The following is an 18,226-nucleotide window of genomic DNA, read 5'->3' as shown; positions in this document are numbered from 1 at the left end:
AAACTCTGGCTCTGAGAGTTAGTTTATTTTGGTAATCCTGAATGACCATTTATTCCTGGAGCTTGCCTTTTCTGTGGTGCTGACTTCTGTGGTATCTTTCACTGAGAGGAGACTGATTTGTCTGAAGCTTGCAACTATTCTAACTGTGCTCAGAACTTAATATACTAATTTCTCCATGAAGGGCTGTCAACTGGAAACAAGCCACGGAAAGGCGTTAAAAGTGTCTGCAACATCCCTGAGTCCTGAGGTGCTGGGGGAGAACCACATTTCCCGTGTCTTGGCGTTGCTGTGGCAGGTCACGCCGGGCAGAGTCCTGACCCAGGGACTCACGGCACGTGCTCACGAGGCAGGAGGAAACACGGGCACCTCTCTCACCACAGGTGGAGGGCCCGAGAGATACACTCTCTCCAGCCATTTCCAGTTTCCCTGGGAATGAAAATGGGGCGCGGTAATGAATTAATGGCTTTTATCCGCAACCAGGTCTCCTACACAACCCTGGTTTCATCAGGTATTAGTCAGAGTCTGACCCATCACAGGGCTGCTCTCAGGAGACAAGCAGCCGCAGTCAGAGGGCCCGAGAGCGGTTGTTCACTAGGTGCAGGAAGTCTTTGTGGAAAAGGGGGAAAGAATCATTTCAGAATTTAGTGCCAGAAAGACCTGAAATTTCCAACTCAATTCATGAGTAATAAATTTAAAAATTGGACTTACCAACCAGATTGTTAAAGGGACAATGTAAGGTTTTTAGAGTGCACACAGTAACCGGTCACTACTGAAGTGTCCCCTCACTGGGAGTCACACTGTCCTTTGTTTGTGACTGCACCTCTCCTACTGCTTAGAACGAAATGCACTGCATGTCCAGACCAAACGAAGTAACTGCATTGACTCGTGGTTAGGAGAGCCTGCCGGCCTGCCGGCCTCCGGAGAGCCTACATAACAGGGCGGACGCCTTGTTTCCTGTCACCTCCCCTGGGTTACCCACCGGTGCTACATGGAGAAATGAATAAACATTTCAATTTGCAACTTAAAACTGGGTAAGTGACTGTCACCAAAGGCCATCGCCTACGTCTTTTCTACCAGTTAGGTCTGACTTTCTATCAGCCAAAACCAGGAAGCTTTTGAAGCAATCCTGGTCTGTGGAATGCGAGTTGTACATGGCAAGTGCTGCTGCTGATTCCTATGAGTCGTCATCAGCCAAAGGCAAAAAAGCCAAGGCAAGCGGGCAGGGCTCCATGATCCTCCACCGGATAAACAGCCATTGAGAGGAAGAGCCTGACATCCTCCAGCCCCGACATTTCAGAGCCACTGTCCACAGAGGAGCAAGAAAGGCATGAATGACTTGCTGAAACTGAAAATAAAAATATACTGGCACGTCTGAGTACTGAGGACAACAGGGCCATTTTGGAAATTTCTTTATCCAACGCCAATCAATACTAAAACTAAATTTTGACTCAGACCAAAACTTAAACAGGCCATTTTTTCTGATTAAAACAAAAGCCTGTGATATGAACTAAAGAAATCACCAACACCAGTTTTTTAAAAATCTTAGAAATAAATAGAAGTAAACTTTTGTTTATGACCAAGGAGAATATATTTGCAAATGAATAAGAAAACACGTTTTTTATGTTTCCCATAAAAATGTGTATGATTTATATGATAAAACTATCACCTTAACCTTGTACATGTTTGACGACAAAACTAGTCTTTCAATTTGAAAAATCTGATTTTCATCTTAAAATAGTTGCTATACAAAAATGTGATTTCTCCCCTTATTTTTAGCAGTCGACTCACATTTTTATTGTGCAAAAAGCCATAATGTTTGTCTCCTGAAGAATACTAGATATGGAGTTAAACTTCTATGTGTACCAGTATAGATAATGGAATATTAAGATATTCACATGGCTTATAACAGTGTTATATGATGCACACACATACACCCCTGATGGATGCTCAGATATTAACAAGAGGAATTACCCTTTTGATGTTACCTGACTCTAAAAAAATGAGTGGTTTGCATTTCCCTCCAAGTACATAGCGGCCATGTGTGAGGCTCAGCCTACTTTCATTTTGGTTTAGAGCAGGGGTGGGCAAACTTTTTGACTTGAGGGCCACAATGGGTTCTTAAACTGGACCGGAGGGCCGGAACAAAAGCATGGATGGAGTGTTTGTGTGAACTAATATAAATTCAAAGTAAAGGAGCGGAGGGGAGAGCAAGAGAACCCTCCGCTCTTTCAGCTCCGCGGGCCGGATAGAACAGCTGAACGGGCCGGATCCGGCCCGCAGGCCGTAGTTTGCCCACGGCTGGTTTAGAGTCTAAGCCTTAACCTTCCTCCCATCAGGTGACACAAAAACACTGTGCCCAAGACACTCAGCCTGTCCTCACGATCAGAAGAGAACGTCACAGACTCTCCTGACCTCGTGGGCCGGAATGTGGCGCTAGCCCCAGCACTCGTCCTCGAGCTCACCGTGCGCTCTGTGGGAGAGCGTCTTCAGCAACCTGCCTTCCTAGCCAATCTCAGAATCGTATCAGAAACAAGAAGAGAAAATAAGATACCTTCAGTGAGAAAGATGACTGGCTGCTATACCACAGCTAATTTGACTATTAAGGTAAAGAGTAGGCATGAATTCAAATATTAATTTCGTGCAACTCACTTGTTGATGGTTCTTCCAAAAGTGACCTGAACGAGAGCAATTAATGTTCTTCTCACCCATTTAAACACTAAAATGTAAGTCAGAGGAAAAGTATTATCACAGGAGAGCACAATGATGACATTTTCATAGCTGCACAAAGCACACACTTATCACTGAACTCAATTGCGGGCTTGACACCAAGCCAGGGCCATGATATCTACAGGATGCGGGTCTAGGTTAGCAAACTTCTGCCCAGGAAAATTCTTACTAAGCTTGCATTTTCTGCTTAGCAACCAATAAGATGAAACCTAGGAGTTTTTACAGCTTTTCAAGGCCCAAACAACAGCTGAGCTGACAAGTGGAAATAACACTTTACTTCTTATGTCCCGGGGCTCCTGACAACGGTCTGTTTTCCACCAGCAGACAGATTTCTGTCTGGCTTGTTGCCCAATTTTCTAACACTTCTCTGAATGAGAAACATGTGTAGTCAAATGTCCACAAATATTGTGAAATATTAATGAACAGATGGGTCTAACTGCTCCCATTTGAGCAGTAGTTTGTAGAGCATCATGCACTTTCGTATATTTTATGCCTTTGGGGGAACAGCAGGATCCTGAGCCGTGAATTCGGTCCTCTCCTGCCGCCTGGAGCAGCTCGACAACAGCCACGTCCTCTGAGCCTCCGTTTCCCATCTGGGAAAGGACAGTATTAACATGCGCGTTTTTTGCGCTGAGGGTCTTACCGGTATTTTGTGGGAAAGAGTGTTGTGAAGGGTTCTACAAATCTAAACGTTTATTATTCTATAGGTACAGAATATAAACATAAACAAAAAGAAGGCAAAGTGATGCTGTGAGGACATTGCAGGTCTGCAAGTTGGAAACTAAACCAGTTTGCCATTTATATAGTCACCTCCATTCACTGAAACATGTAGCTACAGACACACGAGCAGATGAGACACTCAGACTTCACTATAGTGGAGCCGAGAGTTCAGGGCTCCTGTGCCAGTTAGAAAACCTGAAGGAGTGAATGCACAAACCCTCTGGGCAGGGAAGCCACAAACACACACGTGAGCAATTCACATAGATCTAGTACTAGACTTTAGAACAGTCTAAGGTCATTTCTAACATTTTAAATGGATCTAAATGACCAGTTATAGTGTTGTTAATCCTTCAAGGAAGATTCAAGTCCTGGAGTTGAGACCATGCCTCTAACAGCACCTTAAATTTCCGATGGCACACGGCACGCTGCCAGCTGTAGACCTCGTCGTCTGCGGCTGGCGTTTAGGCTGGGGAGCCTGGCTGTCAGGGAAGGTAACTCTCGCGGCCTTTCTAGGGCAGGAGAGAGGCGGCTCCTACCAGGGGTCTGAGGACATGTGCATCTCGAGAAAAAAGGCCTGTCAGCCGACTGACTGCTTATACATGTTCAAAAGGCTGTATTATTACTGGTTCCTTTTTGCACACTCAACCAGAGCAGGAACCGAAAGTGGCCTTGCTCCAAATTCCCTCCTATCACCGATACCTGCTTACTCTACTACCTTTTCCTATCCTCCCAGCCCCTACGTATGCAACAAAACAGCCCAGTGACTCCTTCCAAGAGCTCCTTTGCTCAAAGCCACAGAGGCAGCTGCAGCAACACTAGGATTTTGCTGACGGCAAAAATATCGCATCTCATTATAAATGATGTTCTATTTTCCCCCTCGGAAATGTCGCCAGCAAAACCAAATATGCATCTGAGCAGGCACAGGATGGAGGACCTGCTCCTGCCCTGACTGGCCCTGGCAGACGCACCACAGTGGATCTCTGCATGCAAAGGCGAAAACGCCAGGAACAGGCTTCATGAGCCGGTTTCATGAGGAAGAGGGGACACTGTGGGTGGAGGGCTAGTATTGCTGACCACCCCGAACCCAGGGAAACGGCAGTAAATATCTGACAGTGTCTGAAGTATGCAACAGCTGTAGCTTTTTCATCTGAAAGGATCTTTAATATTTGGGTGATATTCCATCACCCAAATTTACCCTCCGTTTCTGACATTTAGCTTAGTTTCAACTTTTCAATATTGAAATTTTGCTGAAAATGAACATCCTTATATATAAACCTCTGCCTGCAGTTCTGAATTTAATTGTGTCTGTTCCTTAATGTGAGTTACATTTTTGGAACCCTTATCTTGTAAATGCACTGAAGGAAGAATCTACATCTGATATAGTTTTGTGTCCCCTACAGAGCTGTATCTAAAATATGCTCCCAAGTATTTGCTGATTGTTTAAGTTTGGGCTTAGGCGAAGAAAAAGTTCAATGACCAAAATAATTAATTCTGGCACTTAAAATGTTCTCGCCTATTCATCCATCAGCGCATCCATCCAGGCATTTTACTGACCACCTACTATGGTTCAGACATTGTAGTAGTCACTGAGGAATAAAAGTCACACAGAAACATTTCCGCTTGGAGTTTTTTCATCTGCTAATAATTCTTTAGGTGACATTAGGGGATACATAATTCAGAAGGGACACATAGCCCCACTTCCTATATAAGACCCACTCCCAGCCCACCTCCTTTGCCCCAAGGGAGAAGATGCTAATCTGGGTGGAGAGAGCCCAGGACAGCCGGGGGGACCACTTGACTGGCTGGTGGCATCACTATGCCTTGCAAACAAGCCTTGCTCTCTTGCATGCTTCCTCTCCTGGGTGGGCCTTTACGCACCATCACATCGCCAGCTGGTACTGAGGCCCCAGTATGACTGAGTGCACTCGTCCCATGATAAGAGTGTTGGGGGCAGCAGAAGATGTGTGTATGTGTGTCTGTGGGGAGTGGGTGGCAGAGAGTTCTGTTTAGGACTCAAGACTAAACCAAGTAGTACAGTTTGACTTCTCACCCAACTACTGCTTTAGGAGGGAGGCCCTTGGGTGGGTCTTAACAAAATAGTATTTGATCCTATTCTGCTCTTGTTTCTTCTAAGTACATGTCCCCTAAGAACTACCAAGGTAGGCACTCTCAGTCTGAGCATGCCTGTCATTTGGGGCAGGATAAGTCTGTTGGGAGGGGCTCACCTGGGCATCGCAGAAGTTTAGCAGCACCCCTGGCTTCCACCCACTGGCTGCCTGTGGCACCACCCCCAAGTTTGGACAACCAAAAAGGTTTACAGACATTGCCAAGTCCCCTGGGGACAAAATTCCCCCAGCCCTCCACTGATAGCCACTCTCCACGTAAAGAGAGGTGGTTGAGGGTGAAGCAGGATGGAGGCTGTCCTGTGCCCCTGGCCATAACACTATCTCAGCAACAACCAAACCTCATCTTCAATAACAGGGCTGTTCCTCTGCTACGAAAAAGTATTTCTGCTTACCTTTTGGGGATAAAGCAGTGGGACTGTGCTAAGTGACATGAAAAGAAATTCAAGGCATTCTCTTTCTGTACTCAGAAGGACGGTGCAGGGTAAGTCAGGGCCCTGAGTGCCAAGAGTACACTAGCCATCTGTCTTAAGGTTGCATCCTCAGGTCCAGCCATAGTACCTGGTTGGCCCTTAGGAGTATTTGCTGAATGAATGAATGAATGAATGAACATAAAAACAAGTCTGATTCAGGAATAAAGGGATATTAAATGTGTATATGTATAACCCCTTAACTAGAAAATAACACTAAATAATAACAAAAAGGCTTACTTCCTCGAAGTTCAAAAATCTCCCCAATCAACATGAAGCACGGTTCCGCCAAGGAGTCTTTCCTCCCATCCACATCGTCACCATAATCTGACAGGTCACTGTCCTCCTCTGTCTCCTCCTGGGGGTGCAGAAAAGTCATAGGAAGCAGGTCACTTATCCAAGAAAGTGCTAGAGTTGTTGTCCTTTTCAAGTGTAATTCCAAACTGTGTGTTAACATCTCAGTCTCACACAATCCTTCAACTATCCTGCATGCAGACATCTATGCATTTTCAATAAAGAAGGGGAAATGTATCTAACCCCAAGGGAGAGCCTGATCTTAAACTTTAAAGGTTTAATATGACTGTGAAAAACCTCTGTCCCCGGACTGATAAGGAGTGAATTAGTAGACAGCGAAATAGTTTTCTAAGCATTTTGAGTTTAAAAGGCTTTTTAACTTAAATGGTTTTAAATTTGCTATTCTTAAAACTGCATATTTTAAAGAAATCTAGTTTTTTTTTAATTTAATAAATCTTTATTGTTCAGATTATTACAATTGTTCCTCTTTTTCCCCCCATAGCTCCCCTCCACCCGGTTCCCACCCCACCCTCTGCCTTACCTCCCCACTACTGTCCTCATCCATAGGTGTATGATTTTTGTCCAGTCTCTTCCCGCACCCCCCACACCCCTTTCCCCCCAAGAATTGTCAGTCCACTCCCTTTCTATGCCCCTGATTCTATTATATTCACCAGTTTATTCTGTTCATCAGATTTTTTATTCACTTGATTTTTAGATTCACTTGTTGGTAGGTATGTATTTGTTGTTTATGACTTTTATCTTTACCTTTTTCTTCTTTCTCTTCTTAAAGAATACCTTTCAGCATTTCATATAATACTGGTTTGGCGGTGATGAACTCCTTTAGCTTTTTCTTATCTGTGAAGCTCTTTATCTGCCCTTCAATTCTGAATGATAGCTTTGCTGGGTAGAGTAATCTTGGTTGTAGGTTCTTGCTATTCATCACTTTGAATATTTCTTGCCACTCCCTTCTGGCCTGCATAGTTGCTGTTGAGAAATCAGCTGACAGTCGTATGGGTACTCCCTTGTAGGTAGCTAACTTTTTCACTTGCTGCTTTTAAGATTCTGTCTTTTGCCCTTGGCATTTTAATTATGATGTGTCTTGGTGTGGTCCTCTTTGGATTCCTCTTGTTTGGGGTTCTCTGCGCTTCCTGGACTTGTAAGTCTATTTCTTTCACCAGGTGGGGGAAGTTTTCTGTCATTATTTCTTCAAATAGGTTTTCAGTATCTTGCTCTCTCTCTTCTTCTGGCACCCCCATAATTCTGATGTTGGTACGCTTGAAGTTGTCCCAGAGGCTCCTTACACTATCTTCAAATTTTTGGATTCTTTTTTCTTTTTGCTTTTCCAGTTGAGTGTTTTTTGCTTCTTTGTATTTCAAATCTTTGACTTGATTCTTGCGTTCCTCTAGTCTGCTATTGGGTCTCTGTATGATATTTTTTATTTCAGTCAGTGTATGTTTAATTTCTAGTTGGTCTTTTTTCATATCCTCGAGGGTCTCGCTAAATTTATCGGCCTTTTCTAGGAAATTCTTGAAAAACCTTATAACCGTGGTTTTGAACTCTATATCCAGTCGTTTGCTCTCCTCCATATCTTTCATTTGTGATCTGTTTCCTTGTCTCCGCATTTTCTTTGCTTCCCTGAGTTGGTAGAGTGGCTTTGTGTACTAGGTGTCCTATAGGGCCCAGTGGCTCAGCCTCCCCAGTTACCTGAGGTGGACACTCTTGGTGCACCCCTTTGTGGACTGTGAGTACAGCCTTGTTGTAGTTAAGTCTTGATTGTTGTTAGTATCCACTGGGAGGAATTGACCTCTAGGCCAATTGGCTGTGAGGATCAGCTGTGTCTACGATGGGAGAACTTCTGTGCTGGAGATAGCCTTATGAGACAAGACTTGCAAAATTGCAAAAGCCTCTGTGTTCAGCTTGGATGGGGCAGACACTCAGGGCTGAGCAGACAGCCTTGGCTTCCCGTCAGCCCTGCCCTATGAGGCCCCTGGGTCTCAGTATCCCTCGGTAATCGCTGCAAGCACCTCTGAGAGAAAGCTGCCCTCGAGTTTCGCCCGCTGCCAGACAGTCCAGTTTCTCCCCCAATGAATCTGGATTCCCAGATTCTCGCCCGGGACTGGAGTTCAGCACAGTCGGGAGCTTCCATCTTCCTCCCGCTAGAGAAAGCCAGCGGCACACTCAGCAGTCAGTCCTCTCTGCGCGCACTCACGTGTGCGCCTCCTGACCTCTGCCTTTCACGGCTCCCCTGAGTTTCTGTGTGCTCCTCTCTTTTCCCGACAGTCCAGACTCCCCCCGTATGAGTCTGGGTCCCCAGGGTCTCGCCCGGAACTGGGGTTCAGTGCAGTCGGGAGCTTCCATCTCTCTTCCGCTACAGAAAGCTAGCCAGGCACTCAGCCGCCCGTCCTGTCTGCGCGTCTCCATACCTCAGCTTTTTGCAGCTCCTCTGAGTCTCCGTGTGCCCCTCTCTTTCCTTCTAGTTGTAGAATTTCCACTCAGCCAGGTTTCTTGTGGTTCTGGATGATGTCCATTCTGTTTTTTAGCTGTAGTTTTGAAATTGTTGTGCAAGGCAGCAGTTTAGGTGTTTACCTACGCCACCACCTTGGATCCTCCTCCAAATCTAGTTATTTTTAAAGCTCCGATTCAAGCTTTTATTCTGTCCCTTCAGCTAGTCTCATTTCCTGATCTGCATGTCAGCAAGTTGCAGGCACCAGGCTAGTGCCAATGAGCACTATGTGGATCCAGACTTTGGTGGCCCGCAGCTCTGGGGAGACTGACAAATAGTCACGTAGCTGTTTCTACAAGGAGGTGAGGTGCTGTGAAGAGGTTGGGAATAAACTGGAGGTAAGCCAGCCAGGTATAGCCAGACATGACACACAGGGCTGTGAAGGGAAGAGGTGAGGGACCCTGAGACGGAGGCGGGTTTACACGGAGACCAGCACGCTGGTGTGGACAGACTCTGTGCTGCACAGATTTCTCCTCCCAGCTCAGAATGCGGTAGCATGATGCTCCTTTTCATCACCAGTTCCTTCTGCTGTTCAGCTCATTAAGGGGCACTTAGCAATGAACTAGGAGATGCCATTTCGGAGATGGTCTTGTGCAGTTTGCTGGAGAGCCAAACCAGGGCTTCCGAGGCCTAAATGTGAGGGAAGCCGAGGTCCAGAACGTAAGATGGCAAATGTCTGCAGTCTCCCTCTATTCACCCATACATACCACTGCTTCAGAATAGTCCGGGGCTTTCCATTCCCTGAAAATCAAGTCTAAACTCCTCTGCCTGGACTCCCTCGGTAGGGCTGGAGGTCCAGACACTCGAACTACAAACGAACGTTCTCTGCCCGCGGTCCAGGCGTATGTGACATCCAGCCAGTGGGAGGTGGTAGAGCCCAAGTTTACTCAACCTTCAGTTGTGCATAAGGAACTGGGCTGGCCAAATTCCTTACTCCCAAGATGCCTTTCCCCCGGGCATTTAGATACCAATGGGATTTGAGGATCTCCCACCTCCCCTCCAGCTTAAGTCATTCCACGTACCTACATGTTATTAATCCTTTCATTCCTGTGTCTCTATGCTTCCAAGTGGCTTGTCGGGGAGCACAAGCAGGTGTCCAAAGTGTGACAGTGATAATAACTGGAAGTGGATGCCTCTGCCTTTCCCCATTAGTAGCATGCTTTCGACCAACATCTGCTACTTCGAACTGCCTTCAGTAAGACATCTGCTTAAACACGCTAACAAATGGCACAACTCACCTCCTGATGGGAGAAGAAGTCGCGGGGAAGTCTTTCCAAAAAGGAGGATAATGAAAAAGTGGACTTTTTCCCCTGCACATCAATAGCCTTGAGGTAGTCAGGAGAAGGGCTCAAGAAGGCATAGAGTGCTTCGCTCTGGTACAGCCTTTCATCTGAAAGCAGATTCTGGGGAGGAAAGGACTGATTACTGCTCTGTGGGAGCACGTCTGTGCTGCAGAGGCCACGGCCCAGCCAATGAAGGCAATTCACGTCATCAGAATTCTGAACCCAAGCCACCTCCCTTTCCCCCTGGAATACAATGTCTTAGATCAGCTCTCAGTGGTCGTAATGGCAGACCACGCTCTCTAGGTGGGCCGGGTGCCCGTCATTCTGCCGGTGGGAGACTGCAGACAGCAGAGCCCACCTGGTCTGCACTGCTCATTGCCACCCAAATCCTCACTTTGCACACATCTAGCAGACCCAAAACCACCACCTTTGAAATGCCCACTGGTTTGTGTTTGAACCGCTTACATATTTGCACAATACAAAGGATCCATCAACCACCCTTTCACGGCTACATTCAGACTCTGCACACCAGCTGGAGAAAGGAGCCCGAGCTGTCACACGGCGGCAGTGCCCACCAGACAGCAGTCTCGTCTCACTGTGCTCCCTCTGCCACGAAGGGCTTGTTTACCTAAATATATAACCACTAGAGACTTGGTGCGCGGATTCGTGCACATTGAAAGATTCGTGCACATTGAAAGGAATTAGAAGGTGGCCGGCGGGGTGGGACACACCCTGGAGCCAACCTCCTGAAGTCCCTCCCCAGCCAGCGCACCTGGGGTGGCACCGTGGCTCAAAGGGCTCCTACAGAATGAGCGGGGTCCCTCCGGCAGGTGGGGTCCCTCGGCCTGGCCTGCGGGGATCTGGCCGAAACCAGCTCTCCAACATCCACAGAGGGATCCTGGAGTGCAAGAGGGCACTCTGCAAAGTTGCTGTCGTACAGGGTGTGGAATGCAAATGCAAGTGTGCAATAAACCAGATTTGGGGCCGACAGTGCCCAAGCAACAACACAACCCACGGCTGAAGGTGGAATCGTATGGCCCTGCGGGGAATCGGGCTCCCTCCTCTCTGGTTTCAGGGTGCATCACCCAAGAACAGCCGCTGCCAAGTCACTGCAGCTTGGCAGCTCCTGCATTGAGCATCTGCCCCCTGGTGATCAGTGCATGTCATAGCAACCAGTTGGATGGGCGGAGGGACACTTAGCATATTAGTCTTTTATATATACATAGATTTTGATTGGCTCTTAAACTCGATTCTTTATGTACCTATCTGGCTTTAGCAGAGAGGAAAGGAGAACATAAATCAAGTTTATGTACAAGCAAGTGCTACTGCTGGCTAAGACAGTAAAATTAACAGTGTGACCATAGGAAGGTTTAAATGCCTAGTATTAAAGTATCAGAGTTCAGGAACAAATAAGCAGTGGGAAATGCTGCCCATGGATGATGTACCCCCTGGGAGGGTAGAATACAGAGAGCACACTGTGCTTCTGATGACGGGAACTGGGAGGTGGAAGAGGGTAAGTTCTAGTCCCAGGAGTTGGTCCATGACATTCATAGTGGATCTGATCAGATGAAGGTTGAAATCTGTAAACCCAAAGACCCTCCCTAGAACAAGAGCTCTCATATGGTCTCCAACTGGAAACTATGCAAATGATCATCAGCCACAGAAGGAATAGACACAGAAGGATGGGAGTGGGGGACCAGGTGAAAGAGGTGAAGGGACTAAGAGGTACAGACTGGGAGTTACAAACTAGTCACAGGGATGTAAAGAACAGCATAGGGAACATAGGCAATAATATTATAATGACCATGTATGTTGCCAGGGGGGAACTGGAAATATAACCGGGGGAGCACTTTGTAAAGTATATCCTTGTCTAACCACTGTGCTGTATACCTGAAACTAATACAAAATAATACTTAAAGTACCAAAAAAATAAAACCACCAAAAAAATAAACCTATACAACCATGAAAACTAAAGATCCAGACTGAAACAGCACTATGAGTGAATCTCATGAACATAACGTTGAGTGAAAGAAGTCAGACACAAGGAGCGCATACTGTGTGACTCGTTTATATACAATTCAAAGCCAGCTGTAACGATCTGTAAGGTTAGGAGTCTCATCCTGGTCGCCTTTGGCTCAGGAGCAGTGGCGGGAAGGAAGCTGGAGGGACCGGCAACATTTTGTTTCTGGGCTGAGGGTGTGTTCAGTTTGTGAAGAGGAGAAAACTGTACACACCTGCCTGCACTTTCTGTGTGTACACTACACTTTAGTTACCAAAAAAGACACCTGAGGATCGGCACAGCCTGTGAGAGCAGAAAGCAAACGAGCAAGCTCTTATATTGATGACAGTGTCACCCAAAGTAACTGACTTGCATCTCATAGCTAAAACGTTTCAGGCCTTACCTGTAGAAACTTGTTTAACTGCTTCTTGGACTTTTCCATAAACTTTTGATCGATAGACTTGAAAGGCAGCTTGCTGAGAGAAGGCAGCTGGACTTTTTTTAAAGAAGGGAAGCACTGTGGGGAGGGGGATTAAATGTTAGTATCTTGAACTTACATTTTAATCTTGGAAAGAGACTCAGAATTACAAACAGAACAAACCAAATATCTTCCTCCCATACTCGTTCCTCTGAGATTTGAGACTTGAAAACCTACCTGTTCTAACCAGGCTCACGGAATTTGGAGGAATGGGCCATATGATGAAAAAGCTAAAGCTCACCCCAGACCCCTAAGTCCTGAAGCCACGCGGACGGGGCTGGTTTGCACACACGCACAGGAGCACAGCCCGCGAGGCACGCACACCTGGCTCACAGGAGAATGTGCCGGGTTTACAACATCGCTGCCTAAAGCGATCAAAGCTGACAAAAGAACACAATGGAAAGAAGCAGTAACTTGGGTTGAAGCTCTGTTACTGTCTTCAGTGGCAAACTGCAGGATGCAAAGCTATCCTATCTAATAAAAGAGTAATATGCAAATTGACCATCACTCCAACACACAAGATGGCTGCCCCCATGTGGTCAAAGATTTCTCCTTAGTGGAGCCTAGAACTTGGGTAGTGTGTTGTACTGATGCAGTGCCTGTCTGATAGGTAATAACTACGGAATAGTCCATCTTTGTATGACACAGTGGTTATGTGCCTTCCTCCTCCAGAGCCTGGGAGATGAGGCTGGTGAGGAAGCTGTGGATGAAGGCACCAGTCAGATTAATGAACAAGCCAGTTTTGCTGTAAACAAACTACGAGAACTAAACGAGAAACTTGAATATAAAAGGCAAGCTCTAAATTCTATTCAAAATGCACCAAAACCTGACAAGAAGGTAACTCTTTTGCTTTCAAGGTTGTCTTTCAAAGTTTCCATTTTTTAAATTTGATAAATAGTAGTTTTCAGTTTATGCTGAGGTGCCCCAGTTTCTTTAAAAAGAATTTTATTTTAAGTTCTATTGTTGTTATTATTATTTTGCTTCTAGTAAGAATTAGAAACGTACTTGTTTTTACTCTTTCGTGATTTGGGTTTCTTTCCCCACTGTCATCTGTGAGTAAGTGTTCCCTGGACTGGCTTGCCTGCAGTACCAAGGTCGTTTCTGCAAGTGAGTTAACTGCTCAAGAACAACCTTTACCTTTTTTTTTTTTTACTTTCTTATAAATGCTGCAAGTAAAATATAGAGACCCTCACCAAATTATGCAAGAAATAAATTATTTTGCTAAAATCCAACAGATACGTACAATGTAGTGTATTTATGTAATGCATTCCAAAGAATGAAAATAAACTACAGCTACGTGCAGCAATGTGGATAAATCATAGCTTTGAGTAAGAAACCGGTTTGGCTCAGTGGATAGAGCGTTGGCCTGCGGACTCAAGGGTCCCAGGTTCAATTCTGGTCAAGGGCATGTACCTTGGTTGCGGGCACATCCCCAGTAGGGGGTGTGCAGGAGGCAGCTGATCGATGTTTCTCTCTCATCGATGTTTCTAACTCTCTATCCCTCTCCCTTCCTCTCTGTAAAAAATCAATAAAATATATTTAAAAAAAAATAGATGAATCTAGATGGTTTGATCTATGAGTAAATTTCTAAATGTCAGGCTAAAAATACCACTTTGCCCGTACCAACAGCAAAAAAGATTAACCAGTTTCCTTACGGGAAATGAGCTCTCACACCTCCTCCTGCTCAGTAATTCTAACGTTCTGTGAGTATTCGTACCTCACTGAGTTTCCGGTGTAAATTCTGGAACTCACTGAGCCTTCTGGGGACCGTCCAGTTCTTGGTTTCAACTCCTCCAACGTCCTGTAAGCTTACCATGACAAAGTAACAGGGCATCTGCTCCCCATTCTCCTCTGTGACCTTGGAAAACAAAACAAAACAAACACAATAACAACAAAGAGCATGGGGAGCCGGTGGCAGCAAGATTTCACACGTCCCCAAGTCTCCCCTCCCTCCGTGAAGACGCCCTGCATAGTCCCTGAGACTGTGACTCTGATGGATTCTCTCCTGACAATTAGGATGGTTTATGGCACAGATGACCTCAGAAATGGCCTGGGAGGGCCTAAGCCAGCCGTGGGCAAACTACGGCCCGCAGGCCGGATCCGGCCCGTTCGGCCGTTCTATCCGGCCCGCGGAGCCGAAAGAGCGGAGGGTTCTCTTGCTCTCCCCTCCGCTCCTTTACTTTGAATTTATATTAGTTCACACAAACACTCCATCCATGCTTTTGTTCTGGCCCTCCGGTCCAGTTTAAGAACCCATTGTGGCCCTCGAGTCAAAAAGTTTGCCCACCCCTGGCCTAACCTAATCACATGAGCCCTTTCAAAGCAGAGAGATCTCTCTGGCCAGTGGGAGAAGAGGCAGTCACAGAGGCGGACTGGAGACACAGGACTGAGCATGCTGCTAGCTTCAGGATGGAGAGGGCACGAGGAGAGGATCTGGGAGCACTTCCAGGAACGAGGAACCACCCCCAGCTGATGGCCAGAACAGAGACCTCAGCTCCGCAACCTCAGGGAACCAATTCTGCCAACAACCTGAATGAACTTGGAAGAGAATTTTCCCCCAGAGTCTCTAGACAAGAACTCAGTCTGGCCAACATCTCGATTTCAGCTTTATGACACAATGAACAGAGAACCAGCCATATCGTGCTGGACTATGGGCCCATGGCATTGTGATCTAAGAAGTGGGTGTTGCTGTTTTTTAAGCTTTGAAATTGGTGATAATTTGTTCTACAGCAAAAGAAAACTAATATGGCAGACTTACCATCCTGTGTTTCCTTGAAAAATCACATCAACAGCAAGCAAACAGGTGTGAAATATGAGGGTTTCCCCAGTTTAATTTCAGGATTCAACAAACCATGGTTTCTATTTTCATGAAATTTTACATTGGGAGGGAGACATAATGTCCTCTACCTCCCAATTTAGATAATTCACAAACACACACATATATTCATACAGATACACACATGCACGCCAACATATTCACAAGAGCCCACTATTATTATTATTTTTGAAATATGTTTTTATTGATTTCAGAAAGAGGAAGGTATAGAAACATCAATGATGAGAGAGAATCATTGATCAGCTGCCTCCAGCACACCCCACACTGGGCATCGGGTCTGCAACGCAGGCCTGTGCCCTGACCAGGAATCAAACCGTGACCTTCTGGTTCATGCTCAACTAGTTGATGCTCAACTACTGAGCCACACCGACAAGGCAGAGGCCACTATTATTTTTAATGCAAATTGATAACAGAAGAAACAAAAGATTTAAGCTTGAATCAGTAACAAATCAAATTAGAGAGAAAGAGCCAATAAGAAAAGCACAGAACAGAGATGTGAGATCTACTGAGCACACGCTGAGCTCTGTGAGGCAGAGCTGTTACCCCTGTAAGAACAGGGGAAGTGGAGGCACAGACAGGGTCTCTGACTGTCCTAGCATCACACGTCTAGTAAGTGGGGGGTCCAGCCTCAGCCCAGGAGAGTCTGGAGCAGTGTAACCATGCCTACACATTCCCGGGGGACTGCTGGTGACTGGCAGTGAGGCGACCCCGCTGGGTGCATTCCATTCCCGTTGCAGTAACCCTGGTGCTGCAGCAAGCTCCCGAGTAACAGCTGAGGACCAGGGCCAAGTGCCTCGTGAGAGTTTTCCCCTTCCCTCTCTCCCTCCTGCAGCATTTGCCTTTGGAAGGTGATTTTAATAAACTGTGAAATGTCAGAGGCAGCTCTAAGGCAACACTGAGGCGGTGACAGAATTTGTGTTCTTTCCCTCCACTGGCCTCCTCTACCATTTTTTGACATGAGATACCCCTGACTTCACCCTAAAGATAACTCTATCTACAATTATCAAGGGTTTCTTTTTAATTCTCACCCAAGAATATACTTAGAGAGAGGAAGGGAGAGAACGACAGAGAGAGAGAGAGAGAGAGAGAGAGAGAGAGAGAGAGAGAGAGAAACACTGATCAATTTCCTTCTATATGTGCCTCAACTGGGGATCAATCCCACAACTCAGGTATGTGCCCTGACCAAGAATCAAACCAGCATTGTCCTGTGTAACCTATTGGCTGTGCATCAAGGCTGATATTTCTATATAGTATTTCAAGGTTGGGTGCAATCTTCCCTGATCTATTGCCCCCCAAAAAGCATATTACCCTGCAGTTTACCTTAATAAGAGTGCCAGTAAGTACCAAAGATATACTAAGGGTTCTTGGTTAAGCTCTCATGTAAGGTGTGTGCTTTCAGGTGGCTTTGTTTCGTTCTCTAATCTAGAGAATAATTTAAGATTGTGACTCTTAAGCCCTCCCCCAGTATGTATCCAGCCACTGGGATGGTGGGAAAGGCAGGGATGAACAAAGATAAGCTGGGCAGATAGGTCCTTGCAAATCTAAGGCGCTGAGTATTTAACAAGCCACTGGAAACAATGATGGGGCAAAACATTAACACACTCTTACTCAGGATCTTGTTACTTGTGTACTCTATGGTGGACCTGATCTCTAGGTCCCAGCAGACAGGAAGGAAGGAGTTGTCAACATTAACAATGTAAATGCCTATAAGCATCTTTCTTTTAAATGTAATTATTTTAGACAAAATAAAAGGGATATAGCATAATCTAAAAAAGATTATTCCATCTCATCAGAGAATAGCAAAATATTTTCTAATTCAAAAAACAAAATATTTTACTAAAGATCTTACAGCTACTGACATTGGAACAACTGAAGTCAGAAGGATGGAATGACCAGAAACACTTAAATTTCTGGGGTCGCCTCATTGCCAGTCACCAGCAGTCCCACGGGAATGTATAAATTTAAAACTTTTTACCTCCAAATTTTAAATAGTGCTTTTCATTTTATTTCAACCTTCAATGGAAAAATAAAATGGTAATTTAAAGACATTAACTGCTCCAATCTGAAGTCTCTTACAATTCCAGTGAACAAGGACAACTTTCTGTCTACAGTGGATAGAACAGGTCTCTACCAGGCAGCCGAGTGTAGCTCCCAGTCACGGGAGAACCAGAGTGAAATATGGGGGAGGAAGGTAGGACAAATGCAGTCTAGGAGAATAAATATAAGATTTCCACCCTCAACCTTAATTCTCCAGAGTAAAATCTTTTCTTATGAGTCAAACTTTTAAAATAAATTGGGAGTAAAAACAATGAAACCCACCTCTCCACTTGTGATGGAAGCTTTCCACATTCCAAGGTTCTCACACCACCAGTCTGTCCTTGCCAGGTGCAGCTGAAGGTCTGTGCGTTCTTTCTCTGTTAGAATTATTTCCTCCTTCAACTTGGAAACAATCTGCCACAGGGAATACATCCTGGGAGTTATAAAGCTATTTAAAATGCTATACAATTTTTAAAAAGTAGCAGGGTACAAAATCAACACACACAAAATCAGTTGCATATCTATATACTAATAATAGATAATCCAAAAAGGAAATTAAGAAAACAATTCCATTACAACAGCATAAAAAAAAAATACATAGGATGAACTTAAGCAAGCAAGTGAAATACTTTTACAATAAAAACTACAGAACATTGATGAAAGAAATTAAATATAAACAAATGGAAAGATAGCCCATGATCATGGATTGGAAGACAAAAGATTGCTAAGATGCAATACTACCCAAAGTGATCTACA

The 18,226-nt window shown here is 45.3% G+C and overlaps 1 protein-coding gene across 2 annotated transcripts in view; it reads right to left on the bottom strand.

Annotated features, from left to right (window-relative positions):
• The window catches only part of SNX25 (sorting nexin 25), a 112,749-nt gene that overhangs the window by 2,790 nt on the left and 91,733 nt on the right, over positions 1–18,226 (bottom strand). For both annotated transcript variants that reach the window (XM_080661551.1, XM_080661550.1), the window contains 6 exons: positions 17,753–17,884; positions 14,315–14,455; positions 12,523–12,636; positions 10,076–10,240; positions 6,281–6,398; positions 2,650–2,716 (listed from right to left, as the gene is read on the bottom strand). In XM_080661551.1, coding sequence (XP_080517677.1) covers positions 2,650–2,716; positions 6,281–6,398; positions 10,076–10,240; positions 12,523–12,636; positions 14,315–14,455; positions 17,753–17,884 — 737 coding nt within the window. The remainder of the gene's footprint in view (positions 1–2,649; positions 2,717–6,280; positions 6,399–10,075; positions 10,241–12,522; positions 12,637–14,314; positions 14,456–17,752; positions 17,885–18,226) is intronic.

Source organism: Plecotus auritus (assembly GCF_963455305.1).
Source record: "Plecotus auritus genome assembly, chromosome: 3".
NCBI classification, from domain to species: domain Eukaryota; kingdom Metazoa; phylum Chordata; class Mammalia; order Chiroptera; family Vespertilionidae; genus Plecotus; species Plecotus auritus.
This window is presented reverse-complemented; position numbering and strand designations above follow the sequence as displayed.